At 42.9% G+C, this 26,555-nt stretch overlaps 1 protein-coding gene across 1 annotated transcript in view; it reads right to left on the reverse strand.

Moving 5' to 3' along the window:
* Positions 1–26,326, reverse strand: part of SGCD (sarcoglycan delta) — a 339,305-nt gene extending 312,979 nt beyond the window's left edge. The window contains exons 1-2 of the mRNA XM_054568124.1: positions 26,130–26,326; positions 6,924–7,112 (exon numbers count right to left, since the gene is read on the reverse strand). Coding sequence (XP_054424099.1) covers positions 6,924–7,112 — 189 coding nt within the window. The 5' untranslated portion in view covers positions 26,130–26,326. The remainder of the gene's footprint in view (positions 1–6,923; positions 7,113–26,129) is intronic.
* Between the last annotated feature and the right edge of the window lie 229 nt (positions 26,327–26,555).

Raw genomic sequence — 26,555 nt, forward strand, 5'->3', positions numbered from 1 at the left:
CGCTTTCAGACTACAATCGTAATGCTTCCTCTGTGCTAAACACCAGGCAAAAGCCTTGTCCACCCTATCACATTCAGCTTAAGAAGTCTTCCAGGGCCTTCTTAGCTATAGCTGATTTCTTCTTCATACTCCCTTAAAATGTCGTTTTTTGGAATGTATTAAAATTACAATTTTTTTCCTCCTAGTAATTATGGTCTATTAAAGTATAGGATTCTCTTTATAATAATCATCTTTAGATTCCATGCAGAACACAGTGTCCTGCATAAATAGTGTGCTTGAAAAGTACTGACTGAATTGAAACCACTTTGCCCAATAAATTGTATAAATTTGTAGCAAGCTTGGTTTATGGCATTTTGCAGCAATTACAATGACCAAAATGATTTGCATTTATGTAAAGGTATAAAACACAGCGAGCTTCAGACAAAACGAGATACTGCAAGACATATCCCAGGACTGCTCATGGGACAGACTCAATTGCTGTCTTTTGTTTTTCTGCAATTTTCATGCCACCTCAAAAAAATAACACTGTGACAGCTGTCCAGGTTGAAGCATTTGAGCTAGTGCATGTGAGGAGACCACAGGAGTCAAAGCAAGGAGGGGTGGAAGGAAGCGAGATATTCTCCTCTGCGAGGCCTTCCCAAGCTCCCAAGTGAAGTTGGCATCCGCGCCAGAGGGGACGCTACTCCCACATGCGATGCATTCATTGACTGTGTCAGAGGGAAAGTATACTAAAGCCAGTAATACCACTTTCTCTCACTGGCTAAACAAATCTGCACTAACTAGGATGATGTCTCCTACTTCTATTTCACATTCCACTATTACCTTTCTCTTCCCATGTAATTAAAATGTAGCAGGTAGTTGATACAGAAGAGGGAGAAGTGTCTATATTAAAAATACCTTTTCATAATCAAACTCAAGCACTCATCTCATTTATAACCTGTCTATCTTAATAAATCTACTAATACTTCATTTTAAAAGCAATATAAAGCTCTATTAACCCATCTTTATACATTTTAATTTAAAGTGATTGCCTACTCATATTTTTGTCATTCATTTATTCAATAAACATTCTAAGTATCTGATATGTGCTAATAAGCGAGGTGCTTCAACTATGGATACAAAGATGAGTAATGTAAGGTCAGTATCTTTGGGAGCTCACAGCTGACTAGAAGCAGCTAGGAATGTAACAAATGCAGTGATGCCTGCCCCCTGCCCCGCCCCCGGCCCACATTCCACCAGGTACAGCAAAGCACACAACGTCAGCTAAATTGGGGGACTCTGGAGAATAAATCAGAAAAACTTAAAGAGGATAAATTCCAACACGGATGCTATTTGAGAGTGAATGCTGACCGCTTCAATGGGAGGGGGAAACCTGGCCTGGCCACCCAAGCAGCAGGCCTCTGAGAGCAACACAGCTGCGCCTTCCAGGACCGCAGCTGCTGGGGCATCTCACTGGGCCTGCGGACAGTCAAGGGAGCGCTGATGTGCTGTGGAGAGTCTGCTGTGCCAGGGCAGTTCCCCCTCAGGGCTCCCACCCAACGAGAGACCGGTAGAGGAAAGAGCTGAAATGGAAAGGTCACTGTGCAGGGAAGGTCGAAGGCAGACAGAGTCATGCTCAGGGTGACAGAAGAAGAAAACCTGAATAAACAGGGGGAGCGAATCAGGAGCACAGCAAAGGTGTAGGGAACCTGGCTGGCAAACAGGAGAGAATGTTCCAGGGCAAGATGAACGCCATGTGGCCCAGGAAAGCCAGAGGATGCACATCCCCAGAGGAGCCTTGGTTCCTGCCCAAGGTCCCACTGCTCCAGGTCCCCCTGCTGTGAGGCTCACCCACACTTCCATGCCCTCACGCTCCCGTGAGGTCCCTCCCCGCTTCCACGGCACGGGCACCCGCACTGCCGCCTACCTGAGGTAGCTGCACTGGGCCACTCTTCCTGGGATCTCCCCTAAACAGCTGATGTGTCAGTGTCCTGAGTTATGGAACACACTGGACATTCTGTCTGGCTTTTACTGTTTTACAGTGCGTCCAATTTACAAGTATTAGAATGCCTTCCTCTGACCCTCCGTGGATCTTTATCTTACTGTAGGGTAAATAAATCATGTTCTAGACACTGCGCTGAACAGATTCAATTTGTCTTGATAAAAGATGGCACTTGGAAAACGGGCAGCGTGGTGTGCTAGTCAAGAGCCTGACAACTGACCTCCCTTTGACCAGACTCCACCTTCACTGCTCACGGACAGTGTGACCTTGTGAAGTGACTGCACTTCTCCAAGCCTCTGCTTCCCCACCTGTAAAATGTGGCTAACGGGGGTGCCTACCTCACAGGGCTTTTATGAGGATTCTATGGGAAAATTATAAAGTAACTTCTGTAGAAGTTTTTATTAAACAAGTAGACATTTCTGACATAATCATGAATTCAATGGTTTGAATTTTGTAATTTTGATGATATAAAGAGAAACAGAAGTTAGGAAATTTATTAAACACAGGAATAGACAGTTATACTTCACTGAGGAACTACCATGTGCCCAATGCTGACCACACACTTGACATCCATTGTTTCACGGAAGTGGTCTGCGCCCAGGCAGCTGACAGTTAACAAACACACACTGAAAGCCCACTGTACGCTGGGCACTGGGTGGGGGGATTGTAAGTGAAGAGAATACAATCCCTGTCCCTGAGGAGTTCCCGGCATGGTTGGCGTGCTCGAGCGGCGTCAGGCAACCTTGCTATCTCCTTTGGCTCAATCATTGGCAAAATGAGCACATCCAACGAGGTGACTCCTAAGGTTCCTATTTCGTCTAACAATGAATGATTTCACACGCACACCGGACTAAGAGATCATGACACCTATTGATAATTCCCATGCCTTTTAAGTTTTGCCACTTATTTTCCACTTGTGCTAAATGATGATGTAGATGATCAATAATATAGTATTTTGGGAGGTCTTCGAGGTCAAGTTCTTTGGACTGGCTGCTAGAATGTGCTGGCAGAAGCAGAAGCCCTTTACAGAGCCAAGGCAAAGCCTGAAAGACAAAACCCTAGTGTCCAAACAGGAAGATGCCCTTCAGTATTAAAGGACACCTGAGTCAGCACATTCGTTTCCATGCTGACCCCCAGGAGCAAGATGATGTGGTCCCTGGCTGCCTGGGCATCCAGTTCCCAACACCTGCGCTCGGGCTTTCTGTGCTACCCCTCATGTTATCAAACTGCCTAACAGACTAGGCTCCAGAGCCTGACCGCCTCCACTCAAAACTCTGCTCTGCCTCCTTAGAGCTGTCAGATCAAGCTGCTGAGCCTCTCTCCTCCCCTGTGAGGTTGGTGTCCTAACAGCAGCGACCTGCCAAAGGATTAAGTTAGATAGCACTTACTAAGAGCAACAACGTAGTGTCTGGCACAAAATGAACCTTCAATGACTAACAACGATGATGGTGGCAAACACGCACGTGAAGCACCTACGATGCACCAAGCTCCATTCTAAGCACTTTACATTCATCACCACGTTTAATCTTCACAACTATCCTATGAATAGGTAGGTATAGGTAGGTTTCCTGAGTGACCCCAGGAAACTGCAGCACAGAGACTGAGAAACCTGGCACAATAGGTAGCACAACGCAAATCTGTGCCCAGAGCAGCCGCCTCCAGAGTCTGAGCTCTTAACCACTACGTTGTGGTGTGGGGTCACTCGTGGCTTTCTGTGGCCAACATCGAGTCTTCCTAGGGGTCAGAGGCCACTATACACGCCTCATGTGAATTCACCCCACCGAGTTTTCATGCCAGCCTATGACACAGACGTTAAGTTTCTATTTAATGTTCACATGAACACAACACGGAGCTAAAACAGAAAGTGGAGACCATAAGAGGGGCAGAGTCGTCAGCTACAGGGCAATGAGAAGAGAGACAGGGGCTGAGCACACAGCACTACCAGGAAACTGCTCTAGGCAGAAACATCAGTGGACACCTCAGATAGGAGAGAAATTTGTGACTGGATCACACAGGTGGGCAATAAAGCTAAGGAACCATTTTGCCAGCTTCAGAGTTTTGCTGAAGAGCCAGATCACCATGGCAATTAGGGGAGAAAGTACTGTGTAGCAGAAGGGGTGGGGTTTTGAAGTTAAGCACCATTTCTTTTACTTACTAGTTGTGTGTCTTTCAGGAAGTCACTCCACTTCTCTGAGCCTTGGGTTTTATTGTACAAAAATAAGAGCTGTTTTGAAAATCAAACAAGATGTTTAAAGTGCCAAGCACAGTGACAAGCACACAACAGACGTGTGGTAAGTATTAGTTCCTCTGCACAGGACGGTCCTCGGACAGGCCTCGCAGTAGGAGTAAACCACATGCTCCTCCACTTGGGGGAAAATGAGGGGAGAGGTGTAAGCTTGCTGTCCTGCCCAGCAATGAATGCATGAGTATCCTCGTAAGAGCGAAGAAGAGCAAAGTCACTTCTCTTCCGATTTACATCTGGGACACAGAAAGCCTAGTTGGACGTTTGTCCAGACAGCTGTGATTGACGGACTCCTCCAGCACCTTGGGGAGGACGCAGGATGTAGGCCGACAGCAGCAAATCCTGGCTGTCCAATCTTGGGTAAATCGCCAAGTCCTCAGAAACACTCTCAGATGACATCATTCTCTTGGTTCGTGATTACTCAGAGGGTTTGATTATAGTGTGAGCCTTTGAAAATCCGAAATTATTGACTACTCCAGGCGTACAAAATAATCACTCTTTCCTATTGGCAATATTTTTAAATCCCTGCAGGAAATGCTAAACTGTCATCTTGTTGATTTCCTTTGTACCTTCACCTCAACTTTCTCCAATAAAACACTGGTTAATACCACACTCATTTTCAAGATCTTCACTGTCAGTAAATTATTATTTGTGGAATAGAATTATAATTCTAAAAGGATATGCTTTACACTGTGATTGATGGGAAAATATGCTCCGAACTTGAATGGAAAGACCAATTTTCTGACACTTCAGCTCTATTTGCTCAAATGCATTACTGTTATAAAGCACCAATTACAGCTAATAATGGCATTATTCTCACCTCAGTAAGTACTTGGTTTGGTAAAGCCCTAAGAACTCTCAACTTTGGCAATCAATTTAGTTAACTACGGGAAATAGCCTATTTCATATAGATTATTACCTTAATGTTGCATTGCTCCCTAAGCTCGCACATGCTCAGAATGAATTGTCACTCAAAACACATTTAAATATACCTCTCATTATTAGGCTTGGCAGATTAAACACACTCTAGAAGCCACATTTGTATAATATCACAGTTACTGATGTTTGAGTTCATATTCTCCACAGTCCTAAATCTTTCAGTTTCTATAAATTAACTTCATGCCGAACTAGGTAAAAGTAACAAAAATACTCCAAATAGGGGGATATAAGAGTTTCAGTTCAGCTCCAGTGGGAAGGTAGGGAATTCTGTCTCACTGTCTGGGCCCCCTGTTCCAACCATCTCTCCGGCCAGAACCCGGGGGTACTCCAGGCTGTCTTTCAACACCTCAGCTCCCACCTCCAACAGGAGATGGTCAGATGCGTCAGTTCCACCTTTTAAATGTCTCTTGAAACTTTTTACTCTATTCTATCATCCTACCTTCAGTCTACCTTCATTTAATATTGCAATATAGAAGCTTTTCCATTTTCCAAGTTTGTGAAACACAAAATAAAAGCACCACAGAACATGGGCATCAACATATGGCGACTGTGGGAACTCGGATTTAAAACCAAATGGACCCAGGACCCTAAACTCTGAGAAAATTTTCCCATGATGCTGCATCCTCACCCGAGCAAGCATTTAGACCACAAATCTGATCACATCTCTCCTTAAGACATTTCTCTGAATTGTATCTGTAAAAAAAAAAAAAAAAAGTCCAAGTCCAAAAAGTGTCTATTGAGTCTAATTCAGAAACAAACTAACGTGTTCCACTCGTCTAAAGCAATGATTTTCAACCTGTGTGCTGCAAGAATTTCTATGTGACGATGCATAGAGTGTTAAGGACAAAAAACTAATTTTATAACTCAGAAAAGGCAAATACCCACTATCCTATTTGGGAGTGTCACATGAAAACCTTACTGTTAATTGTGTTATGGTCACTTTTCTTCTTCAAACGAGATGCATTTTTTTTCCTTACCATTGAAATTACTTACTTTTGACATCAGGAGAAAGTACAGCCTTCTAAGGGAATCAGATCAGTGCCCTCTACACACTCACTAATAACTTAAATTGCTTCTCTTGCTAGCATTGCTAGAAACCTCTAGGGGGGGAAAAAACCAAACCTCAAATTAACTCCAGAAATAATTCTGCAAAGATCTGCTTTTCATTTGAACTTCAACAGGTAAATATTCAACCAGTATAGTGGCCCTAAGACTAAAAGAAAGAAAAAATTTTCAAAGCAGCATCAACACAAATTCTTAAATAAGAAAACCTGGCTCCATTCCCCTTACTTACACCTTAGCCATGTGGTGGCAAAGAGAACGCCATTCCCCTCAAAGCCAGGAGGCCCCCATTAACCATGTCAACGGGCTACCGGGTACGAATAGACACAAAAAATTCTTAGAGAATCCCCAACACCTCACAAAACCGCTCATAATCACTACTAAAATTTGGGAACATTCAACACTTTGAATTTCCCCACTATTTCCTCCTGCATTATTTACTCAAAGTGCGTGTGAACTACAGGCAAGGGAGGGGACGCATACATGATCGTGAAGTAGGAAATGTCTCTAACCAGCCTCTGAGGAACTGAGGTTAGATAAAGGCCATCCTCATGTGTAATGTGAACAGAACTTTTTTAACCAAAACTCCAGGTTGCAGATATTTTGAATCTTATGACCGCTGCTTTTTTACGATCCTCCTTGTCCCACACGCCCCCTTCACCCAAGGAGAGCTACAGAATCTTGTGTGGTTTTACTTACAATTGTGAAGTTCATGACTTTGAGAATCCAGATGGTCATGGCCAAGTTCACCAGTATTAAAATCATCAGGAGCAGGACAAAGAAATACAGGCATCTTTTCCGCCAGCCATAAATCCCCACTTTGTACACCTGTGGCCCCCCGGAACCAGGCATGACGCTCCGGTGGTGTGTGTACTGTTCCTGAGGCATCTGAAATAAACGAGGTGAGAGAGTAGCACTCACATTAAACTTCTGAGAGAGGAGAGAAAAAGGGAAAAGTTCGTGAATTTTGATAAAGAGATATGGCTGGCCACTGTCTATACGTTTCCACCCTCTTGACGACTCTCTGAAAATCCTTTCTCTGGACAAAGCAGTTTTTCTGGATGCTTGCTTTAGTCCTCTCCATTTACGGAGCCATCTCTCATGATGCGTATTTAGACATCCACGTACACACATATCATGGGAAAGAAAGGACCCCTAGGAAGCCATTTTCCAAATGTTTCTTAGACTCCAACATCTTTGTGTGGGACACACTCTAGATCTGTGAAAGTCCTGAGGGTAAAATGTGGAATTTGTCAGAGAAAATAAAATAACCCCAACAGTTCACTGGTATAATACTCTTCAGACAATTTATTTGAGAAGGGGGGATAGTGACTTTCAGTGCAACCATTCTTATTGCTAGAAAGTCAGTTGCAAAAGTAATACTTCTGATCTTCTCTATATTTGAAAGTTCAAAGGGGTGCTGATGGGCAGAGACGATGCCTCACTTGACCCAGGAATATTCAACAAGTGATAGCCTGTGCTTACATGCTCCCTTGACAGAGAACTCACCACCCATAAAGTTATTCCTTATATATCAGACAATTCTAATTGGTATCAATCAACTCATTTCTTTAGTAAACATAAAGGAGCCCCAAAGTCAAGTAAGGTGTTAAAACATGCCTTTTAGGGGTCAACAGGCTAATGGGAGGAATGAATTAGTTAAATAGTGATTTTGTCAATATTAAGTAATATGTCAACCCCCTTTAAAGTAAGAATGCTTTCCCAAATCACCCCTGTTGATTAAAATTATCTTTATACCAGCACTGCTAATTAGGTACCAACACTAATCTAAGTAAATTTATCACCTCCATAAAATTATCAATACAAACAAAGCTACAACATGTATCATTCAAAACAGAAATAACTGACTGCTACAAAGGAAGATGATTTGCTAAAATTAAACTGCATAGTGTGGTACCAAGGGCTTTAGCACAGCATCTCCTGAGCATGTCATCCCTATACTGCCATGACCCATGTGACAACAGGACCGCTGCAGAGTTTCTCCATTCAAACTACTGCACGACCTTTCCGCGGGCCTTTTCCCTTCATTCGGCCCTCATGCAGGAGCATGTCATTCCCTGGGACGAAGGCTGGCTTCTGTTTACTTTCACCTTACTCAACAGCAATTACACCGGTGACATGTAGTGCCAAAGTGACCATGGTGACAAAGAATGTGGGCCCCAAAATCACATCCTTGGCTATTAGGTCCTCTTCCAGATAGTTCACATTATCATTTTATGGTTTTCAGATCATCATTAAAGTGTATGCATAAAATCTGAAAACCCCTCCGGAGAGCTCACAGACTTTAGGCATCCGTGAAATTCCACTTGAGAAACCAAGTGAGTTGTTCCTTACGGTCAACAGAAATGCTCATCAGAGGCCTACGTGATGCCTGTCTCATCCTGAACACCACCCGAGCACTGAAACCAGGCCCTACTATGTTTAAATGTAGGTCTATGGAATGAGTAAGTGAAGAGGTGCATGTATAAATGATGAATGAATGAATGATTTCCCATCCACTATGAAATCAGCTGCTGTCTGGGGGTGCACAAAAGTTGAAGCCAAACACCATGGGAAGTTCTTATTTGAATCTTTGCAAATTTCCTTTTGAGGCTCCCAAAAACACTGGGTCCCCAACTAAGCAGTGAGGTTTATGCTATATGAAAATCTCTGTTTTATTACTCAGCTCCTTACAGTTCTGTAGATCAGGGCTGTATTGTAACAACATAGGAACATTACAAAGTCATTGCTCACTGGTCTTTTTATGAAGATTAATTAGAAGGGGAAAAAAGTGCCTTGTAAGTCTAAAGGAAATCAGGCCTTGATTTTCTATTAAATCATTTTCTGTAAATTAAGGAAATGATCACAGAGTCTTAGAATCATATGTGAAATATTCTTTGATTACAATCCACCAATTTTATGAATGACCTGATTTAAGAGCAGCGAAGTTGACCCATTTGTGCATGGCTACAGGTTTTGTGGCAGGGTAAGGACAAAATTAGCAGTCCTTGGCTCTCGTAGGTATGGCAAACAGCAAGGAATCCGTCCCGCTTTAGTGTACAGGAGCTACAGATATGGCCATCACGCCAATGTTCTTTCCTTCAACATTCACCCCAATCAATGGGAGAGTTACAGTAACTCAGCTATACAACAGAAATGCCATGTTCAATCAACATCAATAAGAGACCGGGGAGATGGATATCACATGTGTGATTTTTGTTTCATACACAGATTGGTCGAACTTGCCAGCAATCAGTGATGACTTCTGCTAGGGGTTCTCAATCCTGATGCCCCTCAGAGGTACCTGCGGAGTTATTCAAAACATCTCCACTCGGGTCTGTTAAATAGCAGTTACAAGGACAGAACGCAGGCGCCAGCATTTTAAAAGCTCCCCAGATGTCCTAAAGTGTAGACAAGGTTGCATACCACTGGTATAGAATAATGTCTCTCAACACAGTACATTTCAAAAGAAACTCTGAACAAATACAAATTCAAATTCTGAGCTCTGTGATGGAATTACTGGGTTGGCCAAAAAGCCCATTTAGTTTTTTCTGTAAAATAAGACACATTTTTCATTTTCACCAATAACTTTATTGATTTGGATATTTTGAGTATGTTGGCTATCTCCCATGTGGAAGAACACTGATTGTTCTCAATTAATTCTCTGTTTGAGCATTATCAACTTCAACTGGTCTACCCCGCCATGGAGCACTGTCCAGCAAGAAATCTCCAGCATGAAACGTCACAAACCACTGTTGATAATTTTAATCAGTCACAGCACCTTCTGCATACACTGAACAAATCTTTTTTTTTATGTTTTTACCTTCCTTGAAATAATAAAGCATATTCCAAAAATGTTGCATATTTTCTTCCATCTTCAATATTAAAACAGTTACACAAAAATTCACCAATTTTGAGGTTTTCTTAAATGCACACTGATATGACAGTGGTCATAGTACAATCTAACAAAATTGTTGTGAATGAAGTTAAAGACAACTAAGCGCTACCTGAGCCACCTCATGGAAGAAAGTAACGAACTTCTTGGCCAATCCAACACAGCTATTAAAAAGACTCCCAGGTCACTGTGAGTACTTGGGGCAACTTTTCTTTAAAAATGGCTTTCATTTTTTTTTCACAGTATAACCATTTCAAGACAACAATATTGAAACAAACTCTAATCTAGCATATAATACAGCAAGAAAGCAGAGGTCCTCTGCTTAAAGCAAGAATGACACATTCACTACTCTTGAGGCACCTCTGCAGAATCCTCAGACTCCCAGAAACCACCAATTTTGCCTGACACATTTACTAGCTAAACTGAGTTACTCAAAGCCGAGAAGGGAAAGTAGTTCTCCGTCAAGTCACAGTGAATCGGAAGCTGAGCAGGGATCAGAGCTTAGATCCTCTGGTGCCTGGTGTAGTGGCCTTTTCTACATGTCACGAGGGTCCCTGTATCTCCACCACACCCCCTGCTTAATTTCACGAGCTAAAGGAAGCAACATACTTGAATCTGAAAGCTCTGTCATAAAGATAGATTGACAGATCAACCAATCGATCGATAGATAAGTAAGGAACAGGGAAGGCAGTGAGCAATTTTCTAGATGACTGTAACAGGAAGTCTTGTCAGCTAGACATAATGGAATGGATACATCTGTGGTCAATAACCCTGGGAAGGGAAAATATAGATATGCTGAGTATATTAATTTTTCTAGTAAAAAACCAAAACATGTTAAATGATAAAAACGTAAGAGGAAAGACAATCTACAGTCTGCGTTTCTGATTCTTCCCAAATGACATTTGCTGTCCAGGGAATGAAGCTGACGTTTCAAATCCTCCCTTGCCCAAGCTCGTTCCTTGGCCCTGGGAAAGGCCACAGTAATGCATTAACAATATCAAACATTTTTATAAAATTGACTTAAGAAAGATGTTTTCACTACAACTAGCTAAGACCCTGTCTTTAAAGTGCATGGCTTTGGAGAAATTACATGCACTTTGGAGGTGTAACAGGAAGTTAAATTGGAAGTTCATAGTTTGGGTGTAGTGGTACATATTTATTATATATGGTTTGCAGACACTTCCAATTATATGATAGCAGACTTTTTCCCTTCCTCTACACCAAACATACATCCAAAACTCCCAAAAGTTGAGTAATTTGGCAAAATAACTCTCAACCACTATAACCTGTCCTCTTAGGAGGCTTGCATCTGTGGAAGTGTACCAGACACGTGAATTTTCGAAAGGAGTCCCTCTATCTAAATACACCCTGTTCTTGTGAACTATAAGACAGAAATGTGTATCATCAGACTTTGGGAACAATTTTACATTGTTATACAACATATTTTATAGTCACATATGTAATCCCTCTGAATGTATTCTAAACTCTTCTAAGTTTTTAAAATTTTTCCAAACTTTAGGAGCACCTAAACAATGATGTATGTGTATATGCATTTGATTTAATTCTGTATATATGTATGTATGTATGTATCTATCTATCTATCTACCTACCTACCTATCTGTCTTAGCATACATTTGTTCAAGGAATGAATAAAAATCAAGCCAATGCTAAATGGCAATGCACATACTCCAGCAATAAGTAAACAGCTGTAAGATCAGAAGCAAAGGAATGCAAACTTACACAATGTGCCTCCCTTTCCAAAGGCACATGCAATTACACTGATGTTAAGTAGGCTTAAATCCAAAGCATTACTTCACTCTTTCATGAAGCTATTTTCAAAGTTCCCCTGTTTAGGAGCAAATACGGTTGACTTGAAGATAATTTCTCACACACAAAATGCTACAGCACTATATTTCCCAAATAGTGAACATAGTGAAACTTTCTGTTGCTTTGCCATTAGGTAGGAAGAACTACCCAGAGTCAAGGCAATGTCGTAACATAATAACCACTCATAACGATGGACTAATTAAAAAGCTGCCAAATATAATAGATGTGGGGTTTCCAAAGAAAGTCATTCTGGATTGCTGTGTTACTAAAACATGGTTTTGAGGGTTGTAAACTCATTCAAATATGCATACCTGGGATCACATACCATTAAAGAATCAAGGCCTGAAGCTAATTTAATGTGACAATCTCAAGGAGAAGATTCGTTTTTAAGCGGCGGACTTGGGAAGAACCTCCTCTAAGTCTGTGTGACCTTGTTTCACTTCTGCCCCTGCAGCCACCACCAACCCCTCAGTGACTCTCTGATGCCAGTGCAGGTTTTCCCAGTTGCCTCACAAATGCCCAATATCAGTCACAGGAGCCACAGCATCACAAGGATCCTTGGGCCAGGTCCAGCCTAAGTGGTTCCTAGAGCCTGTGGCTGTTGCTTGTCTAATAAAGGAAACTGCACTGCATGTTCCGTTTAAGGCTCACCTACACTGAGCTTCAAAGTGACAAGCACTACTACTCCTCTGACAGGCCTCTGAAATCTTCATGCAGAAACTGGCCTGATCACACTCAAGTAGGCACGGATTTTTATTCCATGTAGATTTCCCTTCCTAAATCTGGTCAGTACCAATTAGCTACTAGAAAATCTTGTGTTGTTTCCTTTCCTACATTCCATCAGTTGGTACCAGAATGATGGAAGGTCTTGGGGCAGAAACGCAGACAGCTGCCAGACTTTGTAAGGCTGAGCACACACGCCAGAACGATACTGTTAGAAGGCATCACTCTCTGTCTGCACTCAGCATTATGTTTCAGCTGGGTTCTTCTTCTGGAGAAGAACAAATGCTTCCCTTTTATTCCTCCCAAATAAGAGATATCTGGAAAACAGTTACAATACCCACTTTATCAACTAGCTGTGCAAGAATGCGTTATGCGTTGAGGGATGATTAAAAAATAATCAGTAAACTTCTAAAGATACATTAACGCCATCAAGCCCAGATGATTTTTCTTTTGGGCCTGTAGAATTTTATGGGCCATAGGGTACAGCTGAGGACAAGGAAGCACTGATAAGCATGTCCCTAATGCTTGCTGGACTCTTCTACCTACTAGGTGCTACAATCTTGTTCCATAAGGGAACTTACAGGAGCTCCACTGAGTGCGATTCTATGTAGTTACATATTGTGAGAAAAGAAACATGGCCAAGCATAGACCTGGCCTTCAAGGACATTTCCAGTCTATTTTTTCAACAGGAAAAAAATGTAAAAATGTATTTTTGACATCTACCACATACAGGTGCCACACAGTAGGTCATGGAGATTACAGGTCTTCACATGGATAAATCTACTATTTCTACTTCATCAAGCCTGTGCTTAATAAATGGAGGAGACTATTAGAACAGAAGTGTCAGGGAGTAAAGAAAGTTCCATGACAGAAAACAGAGGGTGACCTACTCTGATCACAGAAGGTCATTCTCACCAAGTGACAATTAAGGTGAGGCCTAGAGGGAGAACAAGATTTTCCGGAGCAGACAGACACAGAAAGCATATGGCCTTAAGGACATGCTCAGGGTATGCACAATGGCTGGTAGAGTTAGCTTTGAATAAGCTCAGAGGCAAGGACAGGGGGTGAGTTTGTAGAGACAAGCTATGGACCAATTATACTAAACCTCATAGGTTATGGTAAGGAGTAAAGAATTAATACAGCCAGACTAGTAACTACATGATCTTATTTAGAAATAAGACATGTGATACTAATCAAGTAAGCTAGGGTTTGTCGATGACGATGCTGTATGTTAAAATGTCCAATGCATTTAGGAGTGAACATGAAATTACGTCACCATATATGACTGTGACCAGTTTACACAGATGGTGGGCCTAAGTGCCCTCATGGGCTCATCACAGTTTCTGGAGTGTGTTGTGGAATCCCAGTCATTTTGAATTATCTTGGCATGTAAATGGTTTTCCATTAGCCATGTTAACATGGAGGTCCTTGATTTAAAATGGCCTGCTTTCAAGGGTTGTTTTCATTCAGCCATCCATATAAGCCACTAGTCTTGGGTTGAGAACGTCTGGCACAGCTTATACAATTGCAACAAACTCATCACTTTTAATTTGGATATGATGATCAACATTTTTTTTTTCTTGTAAAAGTCATACAGAAAAGTAAATGCCTGTTGATGCAAAATGGCATGTTCTATTTAAACAAATATTTTGATTTAGAAGTTAGGTATTCCATATTTTAGTTGTCTAGGACTTGTTACAAGTTTTCAGCAATTCTTAATAAAAAAATTATACAAGTGCACGTATTTAAAAGACACAAAGAACATACAGTTAAGAACATTTCTTTTTCATTCATACTTTCAGCCTTCCTCCTTAAGGAAACTATTGCCATCTTTTTTCTTTTCCTTCCAGACAGTTAAATACATATACAGGCTTTCTTCAATTTATACATTGAATTCATACACACTTGGTTCACTTAATAACACAGTACAGTGCCAATCCTGCAAAAACATACAGAAATATATTTTTTAAGTTAGAGATTGTATGGTTCCATGATACTTTAACCTAACCAACTCCTTAGTGATGAATATTGATCTGTTTCCAGTATTTTTCTGTTACCAAAGTTTATCCAAAAAAAAAAAAAAAAAATCAGTATTTGCTGGGTATCACCGTGTGCTGGCAACTAGATATTCAGCAGGGAAAAGACAGATTCCCAACTCTTGCACCTTATGTTCAAGTGGACGATATGATAAACAGATAAACAAACACACACATAACTTTTCATCCTTATTCTTGAGTAAGATTTATAAAGAAAAAGTAAAGCCGGAGAAAGAGACAGACAGTGACTGGGAGGCTCCCGCCCACAGGACTGTCAGGGAAGGCCTCTCTGTAGTTGGAAAAAACAGAACAAAACAAAGCATGAACAGGCAAGAGAGTAAAGCAAGAGGACGTCCGGGGAGAGCACGCTTGTCAGAAGAGACAGCACTAGCAAGTGCAAAGGCCCTGAGGTGGGGGCTCACTGGCCCACCTAAAGGACAGTGTGGCTAGATCAGAGTGAACAGGGGAGTGGCTAGATCAGAACAGTGTGTGGCTAGATCAGTGTGAAAAAAGGCTTGGAAGCACAGGCAGAAGGGCTGCATGTTCAGTCTTAAAAGGTACGATAGTTTAGGCACAACGCTGAGGGTGAGGGTAACGCTCTGACAACTGAGGTGTGGCAGTGCCATGGCTGGATTTCCACTCCAGGATCACTCCAACTGCTCCCTGAGGAGCAGACGTGAAGGCACGTGGAGAACCCAGGGGCCTGTGGGTACTAGTCTGGCCCAGAGGGCATAGCCCAGACCTGGGTAGAGGTGAGGAAGAAGGTGTCAAGCGGCTGTGTTTGAGATCTACTTGGAACGCAGAGCTAACAAGATGCATTGCTGCCTGAGACAGTGAGTGTGTGCAGGAGAAGGACAGGAGTCAAGGAGAATGCCAAGGTCCTGGCACGACAACGGGGCCATTCATCAGGATGGGGAACATGAGAACAGAGGGCTTTGGGGCAGGAGGCGAATGGGGTGTGCAGAGGGAAGGTGGAGAGCTTTTTTGTGTTTTTGGGTTTTGTTGCATTGATTTTGAAACGCACAGAAGAATCCATGGGGGCGGTGTCACAGAGCTGCTTCCAAATACGTCTGGAATTTAGGGGAAGACTGGGCTCCGAGATTAAATGCTTAGATCTCCTGCCTCGGAGTATTATTTAGAGCCATAAGAATGGAACATGCATCTTTCATAGATGTCCAAATAAACTTCTCAGAGAGGCCCTGAGAAGCTGAACTGCTACATCGAAGTGAATATGTTTGTGCATGTGCACGCGCATATACTGTTTTATAGGTGCTATTATTAAGATTCTCTTCCAAAGTACAATAGCTCTTCCATTTAAATTTAAAATATTCCTCATTGATGAAATAGAAGATATTTCAGTATAATTATGACCACTAATTCTTACTGTTCTAGAGATTTAGATATTTGGGGTGCCAGCTGAGATAGTTTCAGATAGAAATACAGTTTTGAAACATACATACATATTTGTACTAGGCATTATCAGATATATGAGCTCATACATTTCTCACAACATTCTAGGAGATGAATATTATTAAAATTATTTCATAAATTAAGACACTGAGATCCTAAGGAATGAAAGAACGTTTGAAGGACTCCGAACCAACAAGTTGGTTAGGGTCCAAACTCAAGCTCAGGCGCCATTTTCTTTCCATTACACACAGTGAAGCAACTGCTTGGCTTTCCCTGAGTCAGACACGGGGCACTCAGACTTGCCATCTAGGTGTGTACTTCATGGGGAATGCATAATCACCGCCCCCACCTGACCAATCCGTGTTTTCCTTCAGGTCCGCGCATGGGCTCTATTCCGGCCATTTGGGATATACGAATGAGCTAAAACACAGATTCCCAATCTCAGGGCAGTGGTAGGAGGCAGCGATGGGAGAGACAGGTAACGGAAATGAAAACCATGTTTGAGACTTAGGTTACAGAGAATTAGTGTTATGGGGAAAAGACCAAAAGAAAAAGGGGAAGGAGAGAGAGACAGACAGACAAGCAAAGGAGAATAAGCAGTCCTGTGGGTTGAGGAGCAGAGCAGGTTCAAAATTTAAAAGCATGAGAAAGACTGGTCCCATGGAGACAGTAATATCCAAGCCACGACTTGAGGGAATCTTGAGAGTTGTTGAAGATTTGGCCGTGCATAAAACTCAGACATCAATTATAAACATAGTCCTTGATGTTGCAAGTTGAGGACCAGAAAAGGATATATAAACTGAACAGCCCTGAACAGGAAGTATAAAGTCAAACACCTGACTGCAAATTTAATAGTGTTATTCTCACATGCAAAGGACACTGCATTCTACCCATCATGGCCTCGTCTACGGCCAGCTTCCTGAACAGGAGTGGTGGGTCCTTTCAACTAACTGGCTACCCTGTGTTGTAAAGGTCCATTCTTCTTAAACCCCCATGGATGATTCTGTCCAGACCCAGATAATGAAAATCACAGACAGGCCACTACAGCACTTCTGTGATCTGGGGACCGAGCTGTGTAATAAAATAATAACAAGCATGACTCAAACACTTAAGATCAGAGAATGAGACACGCAGCTTGAAGGAAGCATGGACAATACAAAGTTCAAATCTATTTTCAACTGTTAAAATTTATTTAACAGCTGAGAAAGCTAGGTTCAGGGAGGTGAAGTGACAATCAAAGTCACAGAGTAAATCAGTGACAAGGACCGAAGTCAACTAAACTTAAAACCAGTCTGTTTCCCACAAATTCCAGGCTTCAATCTTTTCAACTTCAACTCCTACTCCTGTTAGACATTGCTTTCATCCACCACCATCCAGATGCCTTTTGAACAATACCCAAAGGCAACTCATAACAAAACCATCCGTTTCCTGAAACAAAGAAAACATATAAAACTGATGACAAACACTTGGGGGTAAGGGTTGCCCTGTGCCAAAGAGTGTTCTAAATATGTTATTGAACTTGTTTAATCTTCACAGACATAAAATTATGAGGTAGGTATTATCATTACCCTCATTTTACAGAGGAGGCCCATAAAGATTTAAGTAATCTACCCGAACTCAGTTTGTTAAAGCAGTTGAACCCAGAATACCTAGCTGAAGAACCTGTTCTCTCAATTCTTCTGTTAAATGCTTCCAGACATAAACATATCTGTATACTTGGTCAGAACACTATGATTACTAATTTTAAAATGTTTTTGTAACATTTTTAGCTAGAATTTCTCAATGTGGGTATTCATTTTAAGTCAATTCATCAAATACTTATTGAGCAACCACTGCATTTCAGCCAGGGTGCTTGTTACCCCATTGGCATTTTCCCCACATAACAAACTCTCTTTGATTTGTCTCTAAAACCCGTAAGCTTTTACAATATCATGAAAAACAGCTACAACAAATTAGATACACCCTTTTATAGTGACTCAATAGACCTATAAAATTAGCATTGATCCATAGATTCTCCTGTGACAACTCTGTTTGGTAAGGATCTTTAGCTATTATCTAAGCTCTCAAATACTTGCAAAGAAACCTGCTGTTGGAAAGGAGATGTCCCTCATCTCATTTTTGGTCATGTTATTTGTTTTTATCCTAAATGAACATGTCTGGAAACAAGCATAATAATAATAAGTCCTAAAAGTTATTAGGCACTTTGCTAAGCACCTAGTATGCCTTCACATATGTATGTATATTAAAGTATAACTTACTTCCAGTGATGTACATAGACACAAACCATCCAGCCTGAGATTTACAAAACAGCACACCTGTGTAAACAGTATTCAATCCAGACAGGGAACGTTCCTATCACCCTAGAAAGTTCCCTCATGCCCCATCCTAATCAACCCCCACCCCCAGAGGCAGACTAATCTGGATTCTAGTACATTTAAATTTTTTAACTCTACATACAACTGTACAATGGGATTGTTCTGATAAATATCTAACATTGACGCCTGTGCTCTTGGCCACCATGCAGCCCTACTGTGTTTCCTCTCAACAGACACTTAGCTCCTCTCCACAGGTCCTCCGAGAGAAGCAGGTCAATGTCCCGACTTCTCCCCTACACATCTTCAGTGGTGTTATCTGTATCACCGTTGGAAGAATGGGAAAAAAGACCACAGATCACGTTGTACATTTTGTGGTTCAGATGAGAAACCCTACTGAGAGTTTACTAACATCAACACCCACAGGCAGGGAATGTGGGTGTCAGTGACGTGGACACGTACTCCCGAAGGACCAGGAGCTGCCCATTACCGCCAGCCGCCGTGCCGTGAGAAATCAGATCGGGGGGCTCATCCTCAGCTTCTTCTAGATAAGCTGGATTTGTGCCTAATATCTCAGTAGGTTTGAATAATTTGTAACTAAGTCCATTAAAAAAAACCCATTATAAACAGAAAGGTACCTCCAGGCCAGGGCACGGATCGCCGTCTGTGACGGGCTATCGGCCGCCCTGGCCTGCGAAGCACTAGGAACAGCTGCCGCAGGGACAGCGGTGAGGCCGCGAACCTTGGCGATCATGGCCGACTTTAGGAGAGAAGGTCTGCCATTGCCCAGAGAAAGTTACGCAGTCCGGACTCGGGTCTGCGACTGGCACTCCTGACCACTGAGACAAGCAGATGACGTCGGCACACACACTCTAAACAAACAACAGAGAGAAGAGCCGGCAACAGGAAGCTACAACAGGGAAAAAACAAACAAACAAACAAACAAACAACTAGAGGGGGCAGAGCTGGAAGAAGTACAGAACAAGAGAGATGGTGGAAGGCAAGAAAGGAAGGAACATAGGGGGATGTTTGCTGCTCCTTGGCTGCGGGTAGGCCTCACACAGTTGGCCTTCGTTGCCCAGGCCACACCGAGGGCCACAAGCCTGTCCGCCTGAGGAGGACAGAGTGGTGCTGAGTGGTTTGCTTGGAGGAAGAAGCTAACCCTGATATTTATCTACTTGAGCTCAGTGAGAGCAATTTCAGTGGCTGGATGCTTTGACCCCAGCAACCGACTGCAGGGTTTCCTAGAATTCAGAAATGTGTTATTTGGAAGTCAGGGTGCTCACAAAATAGTCTGATCCTATCACCCTGGCCAGGGAAAGTGGTTTGAACAAGGAGAGAGTTTCTAATCCCTAGCAATATGGTCTTTTATCAGGAAACTGCGCTGGCTTTAATAGGTGCCACTGTATTATCGGTTAAAAACAAGAATAAAGCCATCACTTCCACGTCCACCCACACACCCGGAGCTCCATTAGGATAACCAGCAGTGAAGATTTCCAAGCAAACCAATCTCCCAGGATTTATACACTTAGTGAACCGTGCTGACACATTCCTCCCCCAGTCCTGCAGGCCCATGTGACAGGCAGGCCAGGGGCCGCCGCTTACATGGCTTCCTTTCTATAAGGCGGTTCACGCTTGGCCACAGGAATGCGAAGCAGTAATGAAGAGGATCACCTTTCTGTGTAGCAGCAAAGGTGAAAGAAAGAGGACAGCGGAAGCCACAGAGAAATTTGGGCAACACAGAAAGAAAAAGCGGTCTGGACGGTGCTGCGCTCAACCTGCTCTCCTCTGCTGCTTGTCCGAACTCTCCATTTTATCTTATCTGCCTATTTCACTCCGTGCCAGTCTGCCTCATGCCACCTCAGTTAATATTTAAGTATGGAAAGCTGAAATACTTAAGTTCTTACTGTGCGCAAGGCACCGTGCTCAGAGCGCTGCACGCACAAGCTCACAGCACACTAGGGGATACGTAGGGTCGTGTCCCTTCTCGGGGAGATGCGACTGCAGCGCAAGGAGATGAAGGAACCTGCCCAAGGTCGCTCAGCCAGGATCACAGCCCGGCCTGCGGGCCCCCGAGCCGGGGCTCAGCTCACAGTGTAATCACACTCTTTCAGTTACCAGTTGATTCTGTTCTTTTTCCCTCTGCTTTCTCCCTCACAATCACCCTGTTCCCCTTAGGTTAATAGGTGTACGCTGTCTTATTCGTGGAATATGTACTTGTCAGATGACTGGAATTGAGTTCAGAAAACTACATTTTTCTCAGGAGGAGGTTAACTGGAATGTGTTCAGAGAAGAGGAAAGTGCAGGAAAAGAGGAGAGTGGATAATACAATTCAAGATGCCCGGCCTTGGGAAAGGAAGACTAAGACATAAAGAAATGGAAGAATATTAGTATTATAAAAACAATACATTCTGAGAAACAGAAAATGCATTAGAGACACCTGATCCCATTTCACAGATGGGAAAACTGAGGTCCAGCTTTCTGTGGAGTCAGGACCTATCTGAATGCTTCTGACTCTGCTACCTTCACTCCCTTCTCTTCACCTCACTTTTGCACCATGGACCACTACCGCCCTCACATGTGGCTTAAGAGGCTATGACAATGGCTACGGGTTACAAAGAAAGTGCAGAGATGCAAATTCAGCCCCACTGGAGGAGGCTTGATTTCAGAAACAAGGCCCCAGGCTGCCTCGCAGTGCAGGGAAGGTCTCCGTCATTGCATCTGGTTGGCATCTGGTAACGATGCTATAAATGGCATCCCTGCAGTGAAGAGCGATTTAGCCAGGACAGTGTTAAACAAACTCAGTTTGGTGGAGCAGTGTCTGCTTGGCTTCAAAAGAAGCTCTCAGGAGGTCTGAAAACGATAGGGATTCCCCAACTGTGATCTCAGAAATTCCTGATTCAGGAGGTTTTGAGAAAACTTGGAACCAGATAATTTTGGAGGGACCTTCTAACCGTAAGAGTCCAGTAGCATGTTATTTTCTCTAGCACAGCTTTCGCCACTGTTGTGCCAACACCTGTAACATGCAGTCCAGAGCAGACTCAGAGTCAAGGGACAAGAAGCACTGCTGTCTCAGACTGCCTGTGTTTCTTAGGCAGGTAACTCATCCTTTCTGGTCTCTGTGTCCATTCCTTTTAAAAAAAAATTTAAACAAAGATTTTGTTTACTTATTTTTAGAGAGAAAGGAAGGGAGAAGGAGAGGGAGAAAACATCAATTTGCTGGAGAAACACTGATCGGTTGCCTTTCTCATGACCCCAACCAGGGACCTGGCCCACAACCCAGGCCTGTGCTCTGACAGTTTGCAGGACAACGGTGAATCCACTGAGCCCTACCAGTTAGGGCCAGTGTCCACTTCTTGAAAATGGAAGAAACACATTGTTTTTCAGAGTACTCAGAACCCTCACAATGATAAACCACATTCTGGTCCATATAATGTCTCACTGATACAATCTTGGGAACAGGAAGAACAATGGAGACAGAAAGTAGACCAGTGGTTACCTGGGGCTGGGAGTGTGAACAAGAGCTGACTCAACGGGCACAACGAAGGTTGTTGAGCTGGTGGAAGTGTTCCAAAACTGCCTATTGCACAACTGTCTAAATGAACTAAAAAGCACTGTACTCTTACGGGGCGAATTCCCCAATATGTCAAATTATACCTAATACAGCTGAAAAAAATAAAGGAGAAAATGTATTTGTTTATTCATTCTTTCTTTTTTTAAATTAAGCATTTGTGGCCAAAATTATCCCTGCCTATGGACAGACATCCTCCTCGCTGTTTACTGTTGACTGCACACTGATATGCTATCAGACTGAAAGCCCTTGATCTCAAAGTGTAGGCTCCCAGTCACACCTAGAGGATGAAACGTCCTCGATCCTATCTTGGTAACATCATTCCAAGGGGCCAGCAGGCCTACGACCAGTTCGGGCTACACATTCTGAGACACTGGGGAAATTCTACATGGGGTTGGGGAGGAGATCCTTCTGTGATTAAACAGGCAAAAGCTCATGAGGGGAAATATTTATTACCTTCATGTCCTGTCACCATTGTCCTGACTTAAATGTGGCACACAGAGATGAGCGTGAAGAGTAGAGCTCAAGTGCTGAGGACGGTGGAGCAGAAAGAAAGTTCTGGTCCTGGGAGACACCGCTTAACTCTGGCTCCTGCTCTGGAGTGCCTAGGAGCAGCCCACATCTCTATGTGCACAAAGTAAGCCCTTAAACACACAGACGCCAGAGAGCAAGCTTTCTCTTGCTTGCAGTTCAATGTAAACCTCCCTCACACAGCACTGAAACTTTCAAATGAAGTTTCTTGCAAAACCATAAAGTAGGAAACAAATAAAGTGGCTGGGCTACATTACAAACATAGATGGGGTGTTCCTGGGGCTGTTTCTCCCCACATTCCTGTGGGGCTTCATCCATGGAACCAACCAGCCATCATCAGCATCTTATGAGGTCGAGACCTCCAGTTACCAGGGAACCTCAGATCTTCTCAGGAATCTGAGAGTTCTCAACAAAATCTGTTCTTGTGTTTGTTTTTCTTTGCTTTTTCTTTGCTTATTTTATTTATGCACATTCTGATCTAGAACATGTTGATCTGATTCATGGCCAACAGCTACTACGGCACACTTTCGGTGTCCAAGTTTGTATTCATTGTATGATCATGTTGGCAACAACGGATTCCATTCTTGTCATGAATAATGAGAAAGGCACAGAGTCTGATATCACACAAAATGGCACATTCCCTGTATGTAGAGGTCAGAGGCCATCATGGCTCACAAGTGAAAGGAGATTTGAAGAGAAAAAGTTGTGAAAGAATAAAGGATCTGTCCAGAATGCAGGAGTCTGAATGCACTGAAATCAAAATAATTTCTAGACAACCATCAGTCTCCTGTTCATGATGTAAGCCTTATTAAATTTCAGTAAAATTCTCTACAAAAGACATCAATTTTGATAATCTAAATATTATATCCCTTTCTTTGTATTTCATTCATAAATTTGTTTTACTATGATATCTGTTAAGCAATGATTAAAATAGCTACATATTTCTCTTTCTAGAGATAATGTCCAGGTGGATATTTTGGGTTTGTATATATTTAAATAACAGTATAATGAAAATAATTAAGACAACAATGGAGGAACAGATCTTTTTTCCAGTCCTGTTAAAAGAGGCCACTATGTTACTCAAACTCAAGAAAGTCTGAGCTACAGAAAAGCCAGATCCCTTACAGGCAGTGAGAGATCCATGACTGCAGGAACATCTTACATCATGAAGCAAATATTATACACTCGCACCAACAATGTTGTACAGGCCCTCTGAGGTGTTTTTTAAAATGAAATTAAAAATTAAAGAAATGCATTAAAATAAGGTGTATACAACATTCTCTATCTAAGAAGCTTTAGTGTTGACGCTGACGCCGACGAGCAGCACCTTGCGTGAGCTTTGATCACAGCCATCGTTCGCCCAACCCCAGCTGGTCCCTTCCCTCAACACCCCAGCAGGAGTCTCACTGACGGAACAAACAGGGGTTAAAAACGCGGCCTTAGGAGCCTGGCCCCTCCTTGCTTAGGAAATCTGAACCCTTGGACGATGCCAGTCTTACAAAATGTGCTTTCTGATTGCTTCCAGAAGGCCCGGCAGGGCAGACTGACCACGGGGTCTCCTATTGTGAAGAGGGTAAAACAATTTTCCCTACTGGGGCTGTGGCTGATCCACACACTTCAAGTCAAGCAATCAGTGCCTGCTGCTTTTTGCTGTTTCTAGAACATGCTTGGTCTCTGCGCACAGACCTCCTCCCTCTGCCCGTGCGGCCCAGGCTCTGCTGGGGTCACTCCTCTCGCTCTGCTGCCTGCACCTCTGCCCTGGATTTCTTCTCTACCCTCTGCTCTGTTTATTTCTTTCCAAGGGAACTTGATTTCCCCCCCCTCCCATTCTTCTAGTGGAGGGAAACTATAGAGTTTCTTCCAAGGTTTAGGCACTGCCGCTTGCAATCCTGCAACCTGGAGTTGCTGCTTCACGCCTGTTCTGCTCCATGCTTGACGCAGACTAAATTTAGAAGAGGATGACATTAGAGCTCACTTGAGGCTCCTTTTTCACCGGCAGTGGGCTTGGCTATGGTTCGCGTCGGTTCCTAATCGGTCTTGGCATTTTGCTCACTCAGTAGGCACTTAAGAAAAACACAGTGTAGTCACCATCTATGGTGACTTCCAACTGCATCCCCTTCTTGTTCGGTGTCCCACAGTTGGCAAGCCCTCCCCATCCCGACCCAACACAAAGGTGAGGTTGACGAAGAATAAGAAATCCTGTCGCCCCATTCCCTCCTCCAAGTGCAAAACTGTGGAGAAAATAAAACTGCTGGCTGGAAACCAAATTCCACCAATAGGACACGGTGTCCGCCCACTCATCCTAGGCTGTACACAGAGGAAGACGGGAAAAATGACAGCCCTCCACGCTTCATTTATCCATTAATCTTACTCTCTACTATTAGCTACGCGGTGAGAGGTTTTAAAACTGAAGTAAACACACACCTGTTTTTATGACCTCTACCCTAAGAGGTCTAGCTACTACTCTGCTGTTCTTCAAGGAGTATCCAAGAATCTATTCATTCATCCGTTTTCCCAACCAGACTCCTGGCCAAAACCTCTTTGGAAAAACACCATTGCTGTCACCGGTTGCTTTGCCAGGAATCACAAAGTTGTAGTGACATTTAGTTCACCCCTTTCTGAGCTGAACCAGTTTCTTAAATGCAATCACAATGTTTTGTATATTTTATAATTGCTAAGCAGAAAATAAGGTATACCTTTCCTATGTGATGAGAAAGTCTATATTGCATTACAGCTGATACGTGTGAGACAGATTATTTAAAATTTGCTCTTTGAAAAAACGCACTCTTCGGTAACGTGTAAAATAAAACCAATTCATCAATAAAATAAAATCTACCCCATTATTTCTCTTCTTTTAACAATGATTTTGAGTAAATAACTGTTTTCTGTTACTCTTTAGTGATCTATATTTCATAAAATATATTTTTGAGAGTATAACTGCCAGTTATTTCAACTCAGAAGAATTTTTGATTATTATAGAAGGAGAATTAGAAATGTTGATCCAGCATATAGATCTAAGCAAATAGATCACTGGGCTCCTTTAAGGACCGTCATAATCTCATTTTATAATAATAAAAGATGCCAGGAACTGATATATACATATCTGCTCCTACATGTGGAAAGTGTAATCCAGACTTGAAACTTCAAACCCTAATTTCCTCCTGAAATGAGAGCCATTTTCTGCTACAGACACTCCTCTCAAAACTCTCCTGAAGCAAATAACACAGACAGTTTCATTTAAAATTATCTTTCTCGCCAATGAATTCTTCCTTCCTCACAGAAAAGTTCCAGAAGGTTGGAGCCGGGTGACAACACATGAATTCACATACTTTTCTTTTTTCACATTGTGTTGCCGGCTAAATCCGAGCTTTCAAAAGTATCTCTGTCCTGCTGAGAGTCAGATCTTGAAGGGAGTGGGAGAGAGAAAAGATTACAAGTCCACACCAAATGTTTAAGTGATAGAGTTCTAACTTACACACACACACACCCCCACCCAAACCACCCCCCACCCCCCCTGAAACCTCAGAGTTCGTGCAAGCAAACAGCAGGCTTAGAAAGCAAAGAGAAGCGTGGAAACGGAAGAACGCCACAGTCCCCTACCTCTCTCGTCTGCCTCCCAGAGCAGCTGAGGAGACGCGCCCTCGGCCGGGAGGGTGCCGGGAGGCTGGGAAGGAGGCGGCCGCAGGGCCGAGTGTGAGCAGGCCCAGCCTGTGTTCAGAAGCTGCCCCAGTCAGATTTTCCAACTGTGGAACTGCAGCCAAGTCCCTGCCCATGCCTGAAGAATTTCCTGAACAGCATTCCCGTTCTTTTTCTGACTGCTTTGAAACCGTACTCTGTCTGTACTTCAATACGGCTTTGTCAGGCCAACTCGGAGCTACTGGGCTGTCTCCAGCTATCAATGGGAAACACATGTGTCAAGCGCGGACTCGCTCCCCTGCCACAGCGCCCATGGCGTCGGCTGGGCTCACATTCACAACCACAAAGGAAAGTGCCTCTAGAACCAATTCGGATTTCGCAGCCATTCTC

The sequence above is a fragment of the Pteronotus mesoamericanus genome, unplaced genomic scaffold (genome assembly GCF_021234165.1).
Source record: "Pteronotus mesoamericanus isolate MK-2021 breed Mesoamerican mustached bat unplaced genomic scaffold, CSHL_Meso_final contig_2, whole genome shotgun sequence".
Taxonomy (NCBI): domain Eukaryota; kingdom Metazoa; phylum Chordata; class Mammalia; order Chiroptera; family Mormoopidae; genus Pteronotus; species Pteronotus mesoamericanus.